The sequence below is a fragment of the Haematobia irritans genome, chromosome 2 (genome assembly GCF_050003625.1).
Source record: "Haematobia irritans isolate KBUSLIRL chromosome 2, ASM5000362v1, whole genome shotgun sequence".
NCBI classification, from domain to species: domain Eukaryota; kingdom Metazoa; phylum Arthropoda; class Insecta; order Diptera; family Muscidae; genus Haematobia; species Haematobia irritans.
In genome coordinates this window covers 22,194,585-22,213,083 of record NC_134398.1, presented here as the reverse complement: position 1 = coordinate 22,213,083, position 18,499 = coordinate 22,194,585, and the positions used below count along the sequence as shown (strand labels likewise).

At 31.3% G+C, this 18,499-nt stretch overlaps 2 protein-coding genes across 4 annotated transcripts in view; one reads left to right on the top strand and one right to left on the bottom strand.

The window, feature by feature from the left end:
- Positions 1-10,405, bottom strand: part of LOC142224493 (uncharacterized) — a 28,427-nt gene extending 18,022 nt beyond the window's left edge. Inside the window, exons 1-2 of the mRNA XM_075294270.1 lie at positions 9,847-10,405; positions 6,947-9,202 (exon numbers count right to left, since the gene is read on the bottom strand). Of these exons, the coding sequence (XP_075150385.1) occupies positions 6,947-9,202; positions 9,847-10,405 (2,815 nt within the window). The remainder of the gene's footprint in view (positions 1-6,946; positions 9,203-9,846) is intronic.
- Positions 1-18,499, top strand: part of LOC142223683 (uncharacterized) — a 126,853-nt gene that overhangs the window by 68,127 nt on the left and 40,227 nt on the right. For 2 of the 3 annotated variants that reach the window (XM_075293539.1, XM_075293537.1), the window contains exon 2: positions 15,701-17,645. In XM_075293539.1, coding sequence (XP_075149654.1) covers positions 15,777-17,645 — 1,869 coding nt within the window. In that variant the 5' untranslated portion in view covers positions 15,701-15,776. Of the gene's footprint in view, positions 1-14,495; positions 14,634-15,700; positions 17,646-18,499 lie in introns of those variants that run through there. The other variant, XM_075293538.1, reaches the window with a different exon arrangement.

Sequence of the window (18,499 nt, the reverse complement as noted above, 5' to 3'; positions counted from 1 at the left end):
TAAAATTAAATTACCGAGCTCCTTAATACACCTTTTTATGCTAAAAGACTACAACTGCAAAGAAGATTATAAATCTGCAACCTGGAACTAAGAATTGAACTTGATATTCTATGCAGGTAATGTTTAACAAAATTAACTTTTAATTGAACAAAATAAAATTCGAATTATTCTGTTTACTTTCAGAAAAACTAATTTAGCTTACAGGCTGCTGATTTATTGGAAATCTAGGCGCATCTACATATTAGAAGGACCATGCTAACATGGTTATTATTATAAGGAAGATAATGATTTATATAATTTATGTAATTGTATTTGTAAGTTATGTTAGAACAAACCACAAATGACAAGAATCAAATTTATTTGTCTATTGCATAATTCAAAAAATAATAAAATATTAAATATGTTTTATAAGAAACACATATTTTCTTTTATTTCAAATAAAATTAAATACGATTTTGGGGTCGCAATATATAATTTTTTTGATTGAAGCCAATTTCAATTAATTATTTAATTGAATGAATCAAATAGTTGATTGATTTTTGTCGCGAAATTAATTAAAATTTTAATTGATTCAATTAAAACTGTGATTGAATTTTATGTTAAAAATCAATCACGTTTTTAATTGATTCAATCACACAATTAATTGATTCCGTGACAAAAGTCAATTAAATTTTTAATTGAAAATCGTGTTGGTTTTCAATCAAAATGGGTGATTGATGCTATCATTTTCGTGATTGAAGACATTTCAATTAAAAAAATGATTGAATCCGCGATTTTCGTGATTGAAATCAAAAAAAAATTTTTTGTGTGTATAAACGGACCCCCAAATTTGGCTTGCGATTGCTCTAAGAGAAGCAAATTTCATCCGATCCGGCTGAAATTTGGTGCATGGTATTGGTATATGTTCTCTAATGACCATGAAAAAATTGGTCCACATCGGCCTATAATTATATATAGCCCCCATATAAGCCGATCCCAAGATTTGACCTCCGGAGCCTCTTAGAGGAGAAAAATTAATCCGATCCGGTTGAAATTTGGTACGTGGTGTTAGTATATGGTCTCTAACAATCATGCAAGAATTGGTCCATATCGGTACATAATTATATATAGCCCCCATATAAATCGATCCCCAGATTTGTCCTCCGGAGCCTCTTGGAGGAGCAAAATTCATCCGATCCGGTTGAAATTTGGAACATGGTGTTAGAATGTGGTCTCTAACAAACACGCAAGAATTGGTCCATATCAGTCCATAATTATATATAGCCCCAATATAAACCGTTCCCCAGATTTGATCTCCGGATCCTCTTGGACGAGCAAAATTCATCCGATCCGGTTGAAATTTGCAACGTGGTGTTAGTATAAGGCCGCTAATAACCATGCCAAAATTGGTCCATATCGGTCTATAGTTACATATAGCCGATCCCCAATCACACAAAAATTGGTCCATATCGGTTCATAATCATGGTTGCCACTCGAGCCAAAAATAATCTACCAAAATTTTATTTTTATAGAAAACATTGTCAAAATGTTATTTCTATAGAAAATTTTGTCAAAATTTTATTTCTATAGAAAATTTTGTCAAAAATTTATTTCTATAGAAAATTTTGTCAAAATTTTATTTCTATAGAAAATTTTGTCAACATTTTATTTCTATACAAAATTTTGTCAAAATTTTATTTCTATAGAAAATTTTGTCAAAATTTTATTTCTATAGAAAATTTTGTCAAAATTTTATTTCTATTGAAAATTTTGTCAAAATTTTATTTCTAAAGAAAATTTCGTCAAAATTTTATTTCTATTGAAAATTTTGTCAAAATTTTATTTCTATTGAAATTTTTTTCCAAATTTTATTTCTATAGAAAATTTTGTAAAAATTTTTTCTTCTATAGAAAATGTTGTCAAAATTTTATTTTGTTTTTATTTATTTTATTTTTTAGTCGGCCTTTTTTAGTTTAATATATACCACGTATGGACTATGTGGTATATATTACGGTGTTAGGAAGTTTTAAGAGACCTTGCCATCGGCTTCAGTAGAAGTTTCTACGCAATCCATGGTGGAGGGTACATAAGCTTCGGCCGGGCCGAACTTACGGCCGTATATACTTGTTTTTTACTAACATTGTGTTCCACCCTAGTGCATTAGCCGACTTAAATTTTGAATCTATTGATTTTGCAGAAGTCTATCAAATTCTGTCCAGATCGAGTCAGATTTAAATGTATGCATTTGGGACAAAAAAACTTTATATATAGCACCCAAATCATTTGACGGATTTGATATCGTATCGAAAATATGAATTTACAAAGTGGTGCAGGGTATAATATAGTCGACCCCGCCCGACTTTAGACTTTCCGTACTTGTTTTTATTTCAATTTCGTTTGCTAAATAAAACGATCAACCTTCTGATTATATTCCTTTCAAGAGTCATTTTTAGTTTCTTTACCATGGCAAATAAGAGATATACTTCGAAGAGAAAGAAAGCATAAGAGATATCTCTACGGAAGAGAGACAGAGAGAGAGAGAGAGAGAGAGCCATACATGCGTCAATTTAAATGCTGCCACTAGCGTTAGCTTATAGACAAGACGGTGTTAGAAGTAAGGCATTTTAGCTAAAAATAGATGTCGCACAAATTTGTTTTCAGTGAAATTTAAATCACACCGATTTAACTGAACCCAAAGTTGAATTCGCATTTAAGATGAGTTGAGCATTTTTCTTTTATTTTTTTTTTCTTTCTTGTTTGTTTGTTGACACTTCAAACGATCTATTGCGATAGTCGTGATGACTGATGTTATTCTTGTTGTTATTGTTGCGACTAAAATAATATTTGATTTAATTAACATATCTGTGTTATATATGGCAGATTCTTCGCAGTTTTTGTGTTTTCCTTCGCTTGTGTTGAATGATTGTTGATGAAATGATTTTTTATCTGTTGTTGTTCTTTTTTGTTCGTTGTGGAATTAATGCCGGTTATAAGTGAAGAAATTTAAGAAATTCTTTATGGTTAGGGTATTTGAAGTATTCCATAAGATATGTTATGGAATGCTTACATAGGTTTGTGAAGAGAGTATATAATTAATTTAGTAGGTCAATGTGAAAAATATTTGTCTTAATACCAAGTACGAGAAATTTATTCTGTATTTTATTTTATTTATTTTTATTTATTTTTATTTATTTATTTTATTTATTTTTTTATTTAATTATTTATTTTTTTGAGAAGTTAGTCCGCTAGGTTTGCTGGTTCACAATATGTAATCCTATATTTTTGTAAATTAATTTGAGAAATGTACTTATTTTGTTTTTGGCCGAAAAATATGTACAATGATAGTATCTCAAACAACAAGCAAAGCAATTTTAATGTCTCTCCGAAATCATTGTATGTAATATCCTTCGAAGAACAAAATAAATATCGGACTGAATATCCATATCTTCTAAATTTGGGGGTTCAAGAAACCAGCAGGATATAAAACAAAAGGTAGAGAAATTGCGATATTGTCTTTTTACACCCTCCACCATAGGATGGGGGTATATTAACTTTGTCATTCCGTTTGTAACACATCAAATATTGCTCTAAGACCCCATAAAGTCTATATATTCTGGGTTGTGGTGAAATTATGAGTCGATCTGAGCATGTCCGTCCGTCTGTTGAAATCACGCTAACTTCCGAACGAAACAAGCTATCGACTTGAAACTTGGCACAAGTAGTTGTTATTGATGTAGGTCGGATGGTATTGCAAATGGGCCATATCGGCCCACTTTTACGTATAGCCCCCATATAAACGGACCCCCAAATTTGGCTTGCGATTGCTCTAAGAGAAGCAAATTTCATCCGATCCCGCTGAAATTTGGTACATGGTGTTGGTATTTGTTCTCTAATGACCATGCAAAAATTAGTCCATATCGGCCCATAATTACATATAGCCCCCATATAAACCGATCCCCCGATTTGGCTTGCGGAGTCTCTAAGAGAACCAAATTTCATCCGATCCGGCTGAAATTTGGTACATGGTGTTAGTATATGGTCTCTAATAACCATGCAAAAATTGGTCCACATCGGTCCATAATTATATATAGCCCCCATATAAACCGATCCCCCGATTTGGCTTGCGGAGTCTCTAAGAGAACCAAATTTCATCCGATCCGGCTGAAATTTGGTACATGGTGTTAGTATATGGTCTCTAACAACCATGCAAAAATTGGTCCACATCGGTCCATAATTATATATAGCCCCCATATAAACCGATCCCCAGATTTGACCTCCGAAGCCTCTTATAGGAGCAAAAGTCATCCGATACGATTGAAATTTGGTCCGTTGTGTTAGTATATGGTCTCTAACAACCATGCAAAAATTGGTCCACATCGGTCCATAATTATATATAGCCCCCATATAAACCGATCCCCCGATTTGGCTTACGGAGCCTCTAAGAGAAGCAAATTTCATCCGATCCCGCTGAAATTTGGTACATGGTGTTGGTATATGTTCTCTAATGACCATGCAACAATTAGTCCATATCGGCCCATAATTACATATAGCCCCCATATAAACCGATCCCCCGATTTGGCTTGCGGAGTCTCTAAGAGAACCAAATTTCATCCGATCCGGCTAACAACCATGCAAAAATTGGTTCACATCGGTCCACAATTATATATAGCCCCCATATAAACCGATCCCCCGATTTGGCTAACGGAGCCTCTAAGAGAAGCAAATTTCATCCGATCCCGCTGAAATTTGGTACATGGTGTTGGTATTTGTTCTCTAATGACCATGCCAAAATTGGTCCATATCGGTCCATAATTATATATAGCCCGCATATAAGCCGATCCCCAGATTTGGCCTCCGGAGCCTCTTAGAGGAGCAAAAGTCATCTGATACGATTGAAATTTGGTCCGTAGTTTTAGTATATGGTCTCTAATGACCATGCAAAAATTGGTCCACATCGGTCCATAATTATATATAGCCCCCATATAAACCGATCCCCCGATTTGGCTTACGGAGCCTCTAAGAGAAGCAAATTTCATCCGATCCCGCTGAAATTTGGTACATGGTGTTAGTATATGGTCTGTAACAACCATGCAAAAATTGGTCCATATCGGTCCACTTTTACGTATAGCCCTCATATAAACGGACCCCCAAATTTGGCTTGCGGAGTCTCTAAGAGAACCAAATTTCATCCGATCCGGCTGAAATTTGGTACATGGTGTTAGTATATGGTCTCTAAAAACGATGCAAAAATTGGTCCACATCGGTCCATAATTATATATAGCCCCCATATAAATCGATCCCCCGATTTGGCTTACGGAGCCTCTAAGAGAAACAAATTTCATCCGATCCCGCTGAAATTTGGTACATGGTGTTGGTATATGTTCTCTAATGACCATGCAAAAATTGGTCCACATCGGCCCATAATTATATATAGCCCCCATATAAACCGATCCCCAGATATGACCTCCGAAGCTTCTTATAGGAGCAAAAGTCATCCGATACGATTGAAATTTGTTACATGGTGCTGGTATTTGTTCTCTAATGACCATGCCAAAATTGGTCCATATCCGTCCATAATTATATATAGCCCCCATATAAATCGATCCCCAGATTTTCGTTCTATAGTTATATATAGGCGATCCCATGGTTGCCACTCGAGCCAAAAATAATCTACCAAAATTTTATTTTTATAGAAAACATTGTCAAAATGTTATTTCTATAGAAAATTTTGTCAAAACTTTATTTCTATAGAAAATTTTGTCAAACTTTTATTTCTATAGAACATTTTGTCAAAATTTTATTTCTATAGAAAATTTTGTCAGAATTTTATTTCTATAGAATATTTTATCCAAATGTTATTTCTATAGAATATTTTTTCCAAATTTTATTTCTATAGAAAATGTTGTCAAAATTTTATTTTGTCAAAATTTTATTTCTATAGAAACTTTAAACTTAATTATATACGTATTTAATCGGCCTTTTTTAGTTTAATATATACCACATATGGACTATGTGGTATATATTACGGTGTTAGGAAGTTTTAAGATACATTGCCATCGGCAAGTGTTACCGCAACCCAAGTAATTCGATTGTGGATGACAGTCTTCAGTAGAAGTTTCTACGCAATCCATGGTGGAGGGTACATAAGCTTCGGCCTCGCCGAACTTACGGCCGTATATACTTGTTTTTTTTTTTAATTAGAGTTAAATTAACATTTTATTCCCATTTCATTGCAAAATCAAACTCTGTACTGGGCAGTTAAGTGGAGTAACTCGATTTATTTATTTTATTTATTTATTAGGTTTGCATTCACACACTACAAGATTAAATCTTTTAGTTATCGTATGTGATTTGTAATGGTTTAATTTATATAGAATATACAATATTTAGATAAAAACAAAATATGTATGCAAATTTTAAACAATAAGTATAAGAAATATATAATGTAGTTGAATAGAGATTAAAATTTTTGGCACAGGAGTATTAATGATACATAATTGAAATACATGAATGAATAATAGTCTTTATGAAAAAAAAAAAAATAATAATAATAATAATAATTAATTAGTTAAAAGTATATTTTGATAGTATCCATGTAATGCTTTTTTGAAAGAGTGTGCGTTGCTGATAAATTGTATTTGGGGTGGTAAGATGTTCCAAAGACGGACGGAATTTAGGAAGAATTGCCATTCAGAAAGTAGTAATTTATGTCGCATCGGAACTATAACAATCCTTCTGCTAGATCTGCCGATTTGTAGCTTTTCGTATAAGTATATTGGTACATTCAAATATATGACTTTGTGTAGCAGTGTAAGTGTTTTAATTTTTAGAAGGTCGCCAAACTCTACACCGTATAAACTTTTTGAATAAGCAGCACAACTTTCATATCTTCTTAATCCAAACACATATCTTGTTATTGCCTTGAATGCTCTTTCTAAACAGTTTGTGCTTCTTGCATCACACTTACTAAATATTTCCACACCATAAAGTAGTACCGGCATTAGATACGTTTTCGCCAAAAGAGAACGGATGTTCTGTGGTGTATAAAAATGTGTCTTATACAATGTCCTTAACATACCAAATATTTTACCCGAGGCAGCGACGATATGATCATTCCATCTAAGGCTACTGTTTATAATAACGCCCAAGTTCTTAGCTTTTGGTACTTGTTCTATGTTCTGGTTTCCAATTAACACAGGATAGCTACATGTGATCTCTTGCGAACGACTTGAAATCAGTATAAACTTCGATTTATTTGGGTTTATTAGAAGTCCATTTGCATTAGCCCAGGTGTGTACATTTGTCAAATCTTTATTAAGTTTTGTGATGCCTTGGTGTATCATTGACTTATGAAAACTGATATACAGCTGTACATCATCAGCATATATATGTATCTTAGAGTAACGAAGTTTGGATGGGAGATCGTTTATGTACATACAAAACAGAAGTGGTCCCAGGATGGATCCTTGCGGAACACCTCTATTTATATTTAGTGGCTTAGATACTAAGCTTCCAACAACAACAGACTGACTACGCTCACAGAGGTAGTTATAGACAAGTGATGATGCTGAATGGGAAAAGTTGTACAGTATTAGCAATTTGGCACATAGTCGCTTATGATCCACGCAGTCAAACGCCTTTGAGTGGTCCAACAGAACTAAACAGGATAATAAGCCGTCATCCAATTTAGACCTTATTTCCTCCGTAACATCAATTAGCGCTGTGATACAGCTATGTTTCGGTCTGAAACCAGATTGCCTACTCGACAATAGATTTTGCTCATTCAAGTATTTACTTATTTGGTTATGTATTATGCGCTCAAATACCTTAGAGAGAAATGGAAGAATTGATATTGGACGATACTCATCAGATGTTTTCGGTGTTGGAATAATTTTTGCATATTTCCACGCACTTGGGTAATTTCCTGTTGTTAGTATCATGTTAAATAGGTGTGTAATATATGGTAAGATGTGTGGTAATATAATCTTAATGAGCTGTGGGTATATGTTATCAAATCCAGCAGCATTCGACTTTATTGCCATACAACTAAACACTATGTCTTGATAGTTGGTACATGCAAACTCAAAAGCTGTATGAGGTTGAAAATTCGTCGCATCAATGTCTGAGGTTGATGAGAGATTCATTGCTGCATTGGTTGTAACCGCACTAACAAACGATTCATTTATTTGATCGGGGTCATCATTAACAGGACGGAACTTACTTTTTCCAATTCCAATTTCCCTAATTATATTCCATTTACATTTAGAATTAATCGCAGACTGAAACCTGTTTGAATAGTGGTTTGCTTTTGCTCTTTGTATAGTTTTGTTTACTTCGGATCGCAGTGCTTTGAACTCATTGTGTAGCTCTTGCGTCTTAAATCTCTTCCATCTTCTATAAGCAATATCACGACATTTTATTAAGTTTTGAATATTGTTATTAAACCAGCTTTTGTGTGCTCGTTGCTCTTTTCTTGTGCATTGCGGAACTGATAGGGTTTGAAGATGCTGCAAGTTTCTATTTAAAAAGTCCACTTTGTCATCAACAGATTGAATCATATAAATAGTTCTCCAGTTAATACAATGTAGTCCCGACATAAGTAGATGGTAATTGATTTTTTTGAAATTGAGGAATGTCTGCGCTTCTTCTTCTGGAGGAGGTCGCTGAACGTCATACGTCATAAATATCAAATCATGTTTGGAAAAACATGATGCACTCAGTTGGTCATAAAGAAGAATCTTATTCTGGTTATTAACTAGGAATAGATCTAATAAGGTACTAGCAGTTGTTGCAAAGTGTGTGGGATTTGTTGAATTTACTGCATAAAGGCCTACTGAGTTAACTGCGTTTATGAGACTTCCATCAAGTATAATATTTGAGTTCATATCTCCACTAATTATTACATCGTCATAATGCACAACTGCGTCAGTTAAATAATTAATAAAGTTATTGATTGGTATGTTTTTGTTTGGTCGATACACGCAACCAATAAGCAGCTTTTGTCCATTCAATAGCGTTTCAATAAATATCGATTCCACCTCTTCATTCTCACCAGATCTGATTATCACTTTGCATGATATGTTGCTCTTCACATAAATTGCTACACCTCCTCCTGTTCTTATATTTCTGTCGTTTCTAAAAACGTTGTATCCCGCTACGCATATGAAACCATCGGCTACATACTTGGTAAACCACGTTTCCGATATGCATATTATGTCAATATCTGAATTTTCGAAAATATATTTGAATTCATCAATTTTACTTGTTAAGCTTTGAGCATTTATGTGACATATATTAAGTCCATATTTTTGTTTTGTTAATATATGCAACATGTTTCGTAATCCGTCATTGGAAACATATTCATTATGTCCCAAGGACATGTATAATAAGATTTTGCAACGCATTTTTTGATTTTGACAAGTGGTATTGATACTTTTTTCCAATATGTTTATGTATAAAATATAGTATAAATAACAAATTAAAAATCGAAAGCATTACTTTAGGCATTAGAGTTAGCAGGACGAAAAAACTGGTTTAAGCTAGATATGTCTTCTACTTTTATCGGATCATCTTCCGGTGACGATTTGATATGAATCAGTCCACGGTATGAGAAAACTGATGAAATAGCCTTTTGTTTTTTAAGCCTTATTGCTGCTTGACAAATTTTGAAATTTGTTGCAGTAAGATTCTCGTTTACATAAATAACATTGCCTGAGTCAAAACCAATATGATGAAGACGCAATGGACTTTTGGTATTTTTTTTAAACTGAGCAATAGTTTTCAGAAAATTATTTTTAAAAAATGGGCTTATTAGTTGTATTATTATAGTCGAGTCTGGGAAATTGTTCTTGTTTCTAGTTGGTATACGATAAATGGTCTTATATGGTGGGGTTTTAATTTGCAAGGCATTACATATATTATTAAATATTTCATTTAAATTCTCCGATCTGTTGTATGGTATGCCATTTACACGCAAATCGCATGCAACATTTAAGTTTTCCTGTTTTCGTTGTTGGGCTTTTAGTGTTTCAACATCATTCAACAAGTTAGATAAAACTGAGCAATCTGTTTCTATCTTTTCAACTCTTTGGTTTAAGCTGTTGATGTTCTCATCCACTCGTTGCAATTGCAGATTTATTTTATTAATGAGTTTGGATTCTATACCTTCAAGTTTGCTGTCTATGTATTTGTACATTCTCTCTTCACTCTCTTTTATAGCTTCTCTTATCTGTTTCAACAGTTGATCAGAATCCACATTTCGTAGCCGAGGAGTTTTAGAGACACTCTCCGTCTTTGATGATTCCTCTCTCTCTCTTTTTGAAACTGCCGTTAGTTTATCCAGGAGTTCGTCATGTAGTTTGTTGTTATTATTTATTATCTCTGATAATAGTTGATCTTGTTCAGCTTGAGTTTGTATTTTCTCCATTCTCTCCATTTTATTTCTCTTTGTTTTTCAGAGATTTTTATTTTATGTTGTTTTTGTATTTGTCGTGTTTGTATTTTCTTGTATCCAGCACAAGTACAATAGCTACCCAAACCATATATTTTGGATAAATTATTTCAATTTTTCTGTTTAGATATTTTATTTATTCGCACCAACAGTATTTATTGTGAAAGTTATATCAGAACTTCATTAAATAGTTCAATAATGGGGTATGTTTAATGTATACAAACAATTAAACAGCTATGATTTACACAGAGCAATCACGAACACGTCTTATCTCTTCAAATACTTTCAGATTTAACTATTATAGAAAATTTCCTTTAGATACTTTCAGACTTGAAAACAGATTGAGATCACGGTTGCCACTCGTGCCCAGTGTTGGGGATTTTTCCCCAAATTGGGGATATTTTTTCCTGAATGGGGACGAAATTTCTTAGTTGGGGACTTGGGTATTTGGTGGGGAATTTCCATAAATTTGTAGATTTTTTCAAGAAATCGGTTTAATCTTTTTTAACAAAATTTTATTTCTATAGAAAATTTTGTCAAAATTTTATTTCTATAGAAAAATTTGTCAAAATTTTATTTTTTAGAAAATATTGCCAAAATTTGATTTCTATAGAAAATTTTATCAATTTTTTTCTATAGGCAATTTTGCCAAAATCTTATTTCTTTAGAAAGTTTTGTGAAAATTTTATTTCTATAGAAAATGTTGTCAACATTTTATTTCTCAATCAAAAATTCTGCCAATCTACAAAACAATAAAAAATTTACAATTTCTGGTAGAATTCTGCCAACTTTGGCAACGTGTCAACCACCCAATTTTACCACTTGATTATTTAAAATAAATTTTCGTTTATAAATACAAGGTGACCGTACACCCATTTTAATATCTCCAGCATTTGGGAGACGATAACCAGTCTCTTGGTGTTTTGATTCAAAATCTTTATCTTATTGCAGCTTACTGGATTTGACAAAATTTTAATTTTTAAATTATTGCTGATTTTCTACAGCAGAGCCTTTTTCTTTATTTTTTTTATTTTATTTTATTTTATTTTATTTTTTTTTTTTTTTTCAACAAAAAAAAAATTGTCAACACGTATTGGGGATTTATTCCTGTGCGGAAATTAAATTTAAATTGGGTATTTTTGGGGACGAAAACATCATAATTTGGGAACAAGAGCCAGAAAAATACTGGAAACACTGCTCGTGCCAAAAAATAATCTTCCAAAATTTGAAGAAAATCTACCAAAAATCTTCCAAATGTAAAAAAAAAATTATTTTCAAAATTTTGTGCAAAATTTTGTGGTTAGTATGAAAACAATATTTTCTCTTAGAAAGAATTTTTTATAACTTTATTTCAGAAGTTTATTTCATTACTTCCAATATTATAAATTATAATTCCTCCTAGTGGGTATATAAATATCTCTTGGATTGTAAATGTGTCGAATTTTAAATGTTTTGCACGAATTTTCGAATAAGGGAAAATTAAAAGTTTTGAAGAAATTAAATTTAGAGAAAATATTGTCAACATTTTATTTTAATAGAATTTTTTTTTTCGAAATTTTATTTCTATAGAAAATTGTATCAAATTTTGTTAAAATTTTATTTCGGTAATTTTTTTCAACATTTTATGTTTTTATGTTAAAATTCTATTTCTACAGAATATTTTGTTAAAATGTTATTTCTATATAACCTTTTGTCAAAATTTTATTTCTAAAGAAAATTTATATTTGTTTCAATAGAAAACTTTGTCAAAATTTTATTTTTTAAGGAAATTTTGTCAAAATTTTATTTCGATAGAAAATTTTCTCAAAATTCTATTTCTATAGAAAATTTTGTCAACATTTTATTTTTATAGAAAAATTTGTCAACATTTTATTTCTACAGGAAATTGTATCAAATTTTGTTAAAATTTTATTTCGGTATAAAATTTTGTCAAAATTTTATTTCGATAGAAAATTGTTTTCAGCATTTTATGTTTTTATGTTAAAATTCTATTTCTACAGAAAATTTTGTTACAATTTTATTTCTATAGAAAATTTTGTCAACATTTTATTTCTATAGAAAATTTTTTCAAAATTCTATTTCTATAGAAAATTTTGTCAACATTTTATTTTTATAGAAACATTTGTCAAAAATTTATTTCTACAGAAAATTGTATCAAATATTGTTAAAATTTTATTTCGGTATGAAAATTTGTCAGAATTTTATTTCGATAGAAAATTTTTTTCTACATTTTATGTATATAGTAAATTTTGCTACAATTTTAAGTCTATAGAAAATTTTGTCAAAATTTTACTTCAATAGAAAATTTTGTAAAAATTTTATTTCGATAGAAACTTTTTGTCAAAATTCCATTTATGTAGAAATTTTTCTTAAAATTTTATTTCGGAATAAAATGTTCTTAAAATTTTATTTCGGTATAAAATTTTCTCCAAATTCTATTTCCATTGAAAATGTTGTCAGCATTTTATTACGATAGAAAGTTTTGTCAAAATTTTATTACGATAGAAAATTTTGTCAAAATTTTATTACGATAGAATTTTTTAATTTTAAGTGAATTAAAAATGTTGTCAAAATTTTATTTCTATAGAAAATTTTGTCAAATTTTATATCTATAGAAAATTTTGTTAAAACTTTATTTCGATGTGTTTCTGGACCTATAGTGAAATAAAAATTTTTAGTTTTTGACAAACTGGATAAAAATTGCGGGATCATGGCTGCTCGGTTAGTAAAATTCTGGTAGATTTTTTACTGTTTGCTAGAGTGGTAGATTTCTTAATGGTTTGGTGTATTTTGCAAAATGTTTCTCTCCAATTAAGAGGTAAATTTTCTATAGAAATAAAATTTTGACAAAATTATCTAAAGAAACAACATTTTGACAAAATTTTCAATAGAAATAAAATTTTGACAACATTTTCTATAGATATAAAGTTTTGACAAAATTTTGTATAGAAATAAAATTTTGACAAAATTCTCTGTAGAAATAAAATTTTGACAAAATTTTCGATAGTTATAAAACTTTTACACAATTTTCTATAGAAATAAAATTTTAACAAAATTTTCTATAGAAATAAAATTTTGACAAACTTTTCTATAGAAATAAAATGTTGACAAAATTTTCTATCGAAATAAAATTTGCACAAAAATTTATGTAAAAATAGAATTTTGACAAAATTTTTTATAGAAATAGAATTTTGACAAAATTTTTGATAGAAATAGAATTTTGACAAAATTTTTTATAGAAATAGATTTTGACAAAATTTTTTATAGAAATAGAATTTTGACAAAATTTTCGATAGTTTTAAAATTTTGACAAAATTTTGTATAGAAAAAAAATTTGGACAAAATTCTCTGTAGAAATAAAATTTTGACAAAATTTTCGATAGTTATAAAATTTTGACAAAATTTTGTATAGAAATAAAATTTTGACAAAATTCTCTGTAGAAATAAAATTTTGACAAAATTCTCTGTAGAAATAAAATTTTGACAAAATTTTCGATAGTTATAAAACTTTTACAAAATTTTGTATAGAAATAAAATTTTAATAAAATTTTCTATAGAAATAAAATTTTGACAAAGTTTTCAATAGAAATAAAATGTTGACAAAATTTTTTATCGAAATAAAATTTCCACAAAAATTTATGTAAAAATAGAATTTTGACAAAAATTTTTATAGAAATAGAATTTTAACAAAATTTTTTATAGAAATAGAATTTTGACAAAATTTTTTATAGAAATAGAATTTTGAAAAAAATTTCTACAGAAATAAAAGGTTGACAAAATTTCTATCGAAATAAAATTTGGACAAAATTTTCTACAGATTCAATATAAAACATTTCCTTCAAATAAAACAACATTTTTGTATACTATCCACAAAAATTTGATCAGCAACTTCAAAATAAAATTTTTTTAATTTTGTAGATTTTTGGTAAAATTTTCTCAAATTTTGGAAGATTATTTTTGGCACAAGTGGTAGGCGTGGTCTGGATGCCCAAGAATCATATGAGGAGTTGGACCGATAAGGAGTTGGACCGATAAGGAGGCGATATAGACGAAATTCGAATGTAGGCTGATTACCACAGACAGAAAGACGGCTATCATTAGATTGTCATAATATCTCTCCTAATCAATAATATATAGACTTTGTCGGAAATAAAAATATTCCGATGTGTTACAAACGGAATAGTAATTTTGATACATTCCTATTGTAAGTATAAAAAAAGTTATAGATATACAATTTTGACAAAATTTTCTATAAAAATAAAATTTGGACAAAATTTTCTATAAAAATAAAATTTGGACAAAATTTTCTATAGAAATAAAATGTTGATAAAATTTTCTATAGAAATAAAATTTTGACAAAATTTTTTATAGAAATAAAATTTTGACAAAATTTTTGATAGAAATAAAATTTTTACAACATTTTCTATAGAAATAAAATTTTGTCAAAATTTTATAACTATGGAAAATTTTGACATTTTGAATTTTAGAAATAACAATTTCGATAAAATTTTCTATAGAAATAACTACTTTGGCAAAATTTTTTATAGATAAAAGAATTTTGACAACATTTTTTATAGAAATAACAATTTTGACAACATTTTCTACAGAAATAAAAATTTTGACAAAATTTTCTACAAATTCAATATAATACATTTCCTTCGAATAAAACAACATTTTTTTATACTACCACAAAAATTTGATCAATAACATTAAAATATTTTTTTTTTTTAAATTTGGTAAGTTCTTGGTAAAATTTTCTTCAAATTTTGGTAGATTATTTTTGGCACAAGTGGCAACCCATAAGGAGGCTATGTCAAAACCGATATAAACCAAATTCGACACGCCTATTTGTATACCGAAAATACCTTGAGATTTCCAAAAAATCTAAATAAAATTGCCATGTCTATAAGCAAATACGGTACGGTGGCACAAAAATGTTTAATAGGATGCCATTTAGTGTCACAAAAATATCACATTTTTGGCACAGTTGTAACACTGCTCTCTAGAGGGAAAATTAGAATTAAATTAAAATTTGACAAGGTTGAAGTAAGGCCACCAAACGGCTCGTAATTTCAAAGTTCTATCTCCAATCGTTCATAAGTGATATAATTTTAACAAAGTATTTGTCATGTCATGTCACTTGTACAGTGATATCCTAGCCAGTGTAATCTTAGCAATTTAATACTTTTTTGATTTTGTAATCTATAATGAGTAGAATATTTTTAGATAAAATAATCTCAACCAACTTTGCTACATTTTTTGTCTTTCCAGATGATTTTGTATGCTTAAGCCACCATAATTGACGACACCCCTCACATTGCCATCGTATCACTCTTTTTTCCACCAAATGGCTATGAAATCTGCCAGTCCCAGTGAGACGATCATAGCTACTGTCACCGATTTAATGGAAGAATCTCGCAAATTTAAAGAAAATATCGAAATACAACAAAAACAAAACAAAGAATATGCCATCGAAAGGGTCAAGATCGAGAGGGAAACAGAGAGAATGCCCCAGGCACAAACAACAAAGCAGGTCAATACATTACAAGTGCCGCCAATGCCGTCTCAAATGAAAATGCCTACAGAGCCAATCAAAGACACGGTATTGCTGGAGAAGGCTGGTCAACGGAATCCTAAATTGAGTATATCTCGATCACAAGAAGAGGCAAGCAAATCGCAACAAGAAGACGCGGAAGAGGAAACATTTGGACGAGCTACCCCCATATCCTATGGTTCGTCGATGGGTTCACATTCTTCGATTATTTGTCCAGCACCAAGAACAGCAATTAGTTCAGTGGGGGCATCGAGAGCAACGAATTTTCGCATGAAATTCCGTAAAAGTCACACGTGCGGTAGTCTATTTGCGAAATGTAATTGTGGTGAAGTGACAACTAGAACAATGGTCCCCATTAACCTTCCATTGGCGACGGCGTCAGCAGCTACTGTTGTAGGGGGTCAGACGCCGATGACGGGCTCACGTGCCATTTCAATTGATAACAGTTTAAATATAGCGGCAACAACATCAACATCCACAACAACAACAACAGCCACTATACATAATTACCATATAAACCAAAAACAGCAGCAACAACAACAACACCAGCAATCTATGCATATGTCAATATCGCCCTCTTCCAACACCGAATCATCTTTGGCCTCATCCCTATCGGCTGAGGCATCAGGCCTCAAACTAACCAGTTCATCGGGTATCTATTCTCTCTCAACACAAACATCGTCAGCCACATCGGCTTATCTATCGCGAGAGGAAAGTCTTACGGCAAGCTTTGATACTCAATTGCTCTCGCCATCGAGTGAAGCTCCAACATCGGCAGCGGCAACAGCAATCGCATCAGCACCAACTAATAGTCCAACAGCTCCGACACAGCAAACCATTATTAGTCCAGATACAGAGCTCGCGTCATTTGCACGTACAAAAGCCCAACAAATTCCGCGAATCTCGTCACCGCCTTCTGTTACCGGCCTAGAATTCAATGCCTCAGCAAGATCTTCACCATTAACGGTTCCCCGTCGATCGGAAACAGCTTTACAGAAATCGAAAAAACTTTTTCAATCCTATTCACATCCCGATACGGATTTCATATTCACCGATGAAAATAAACATCCCTCCAGAGAGTCATTGCAACATTTACTCAGTCCCCAGCAGCAAGCGCAGGACACTGTAATCACCTCGCGTGGAGGTCGTGTAGAAATTAAACAGCCTAAGAGATCTTCGTCGCCCAATATAGGACAATATCATGTCCTTGATGTAGCCGTTCACCCCGATATCTTGGTAAAGATCTCTCCAAAGCATTCACCTTTATGTGAGACCCGTCGTCCTCATGAATCACCATTGGCCTCAAGATCCACACAACAAAGACGACGTTTACTCCAAAGATCCCATGAAATAGATTCTGGTGGTTCTACATCCGATTCCGAGAAATCGGTAGATGTAAGATCTCCTACAGTGGTGGTAAAATCACCTTTGAGTACTAGCTCCAGTTCGGGAAAATCTATATTGGTTAGTCCCCTATTGCCTTCGAAACGTTTGCCTGGGGCTCAAGGATCTTGTGGATCACCTTCAACTGAGGACTCGAATTTCAATGCTGCTCAGAAATATTTTGCCGAGAGTGGTATACTAGGACCAGTGCCGACTACAACCAGTAATTTAATAAGAAAGACATCGAAAATATTACAGGATACTGCTGTTATCGAACAGGTAAGCCGTTTAAAGGATATGGGCTTACAGTGGGTCACAGTGTAAAAAATTTTAAAATCGTTTAAAAAACATAAAAATTAAACAAACCAAAAATTAAATTTAGAAGGATTTGAAGATCTTATTATTTTTCCACAAAAAAGAGAAATAAAACAAAGCAACAAATATTAAATTCCCGAGAGAACCTAAATTCTTTAGGGGTTATATGTATACAGTGGGTCACAGTAATAACAATTTTAAAATTATTTTTTTTTTACAGTGTAAAAAAAAACGAAAATTATTAAAAACATAAATACATAGAACACAACAAAATAAGTCAGGAGGAGACGTGGTATGTGGTTACAGTGGGTCGCAGTGCAAAAAATTCTAAAATCATTATAAAAACAAACAAAAAACACAGAAATGAAACAAACAAAAAAACGAAATTCGGGAGGATGTGAAATTCTTCTGGAGCACAATGTAAAAAACACGAAAAATATTTTTTTAAGAACAAAAAAATCAAAACAAAACAACAAATAAATTAAATTAAAGGAGCCTAAATTATTTTGGGGTTATAACTTTACAGTGGGGTTATAAGTTTACAGTGGGGTTATAAGTTTACAGTAGTTTACAGTATATTAAAAAAAATAGGAATAATCGAAACAAAAACTAAATACAAAATTAGGGAGGATCTGAAGTTCTTTTGGCGGTACGTGGTTACAGTGGGTCACAGTGTAAAAAAAATCGTTGTGTCTTTTTTTAACAAATAATGAAATAGAACAAACAAAATACTAAATTAGGAAGGAGCCGAAGTTCTTTTAGGGCGTATGTGCCTACAGTGGCTCACAGTATAACACATTCGAAAACTATTTTTTCAA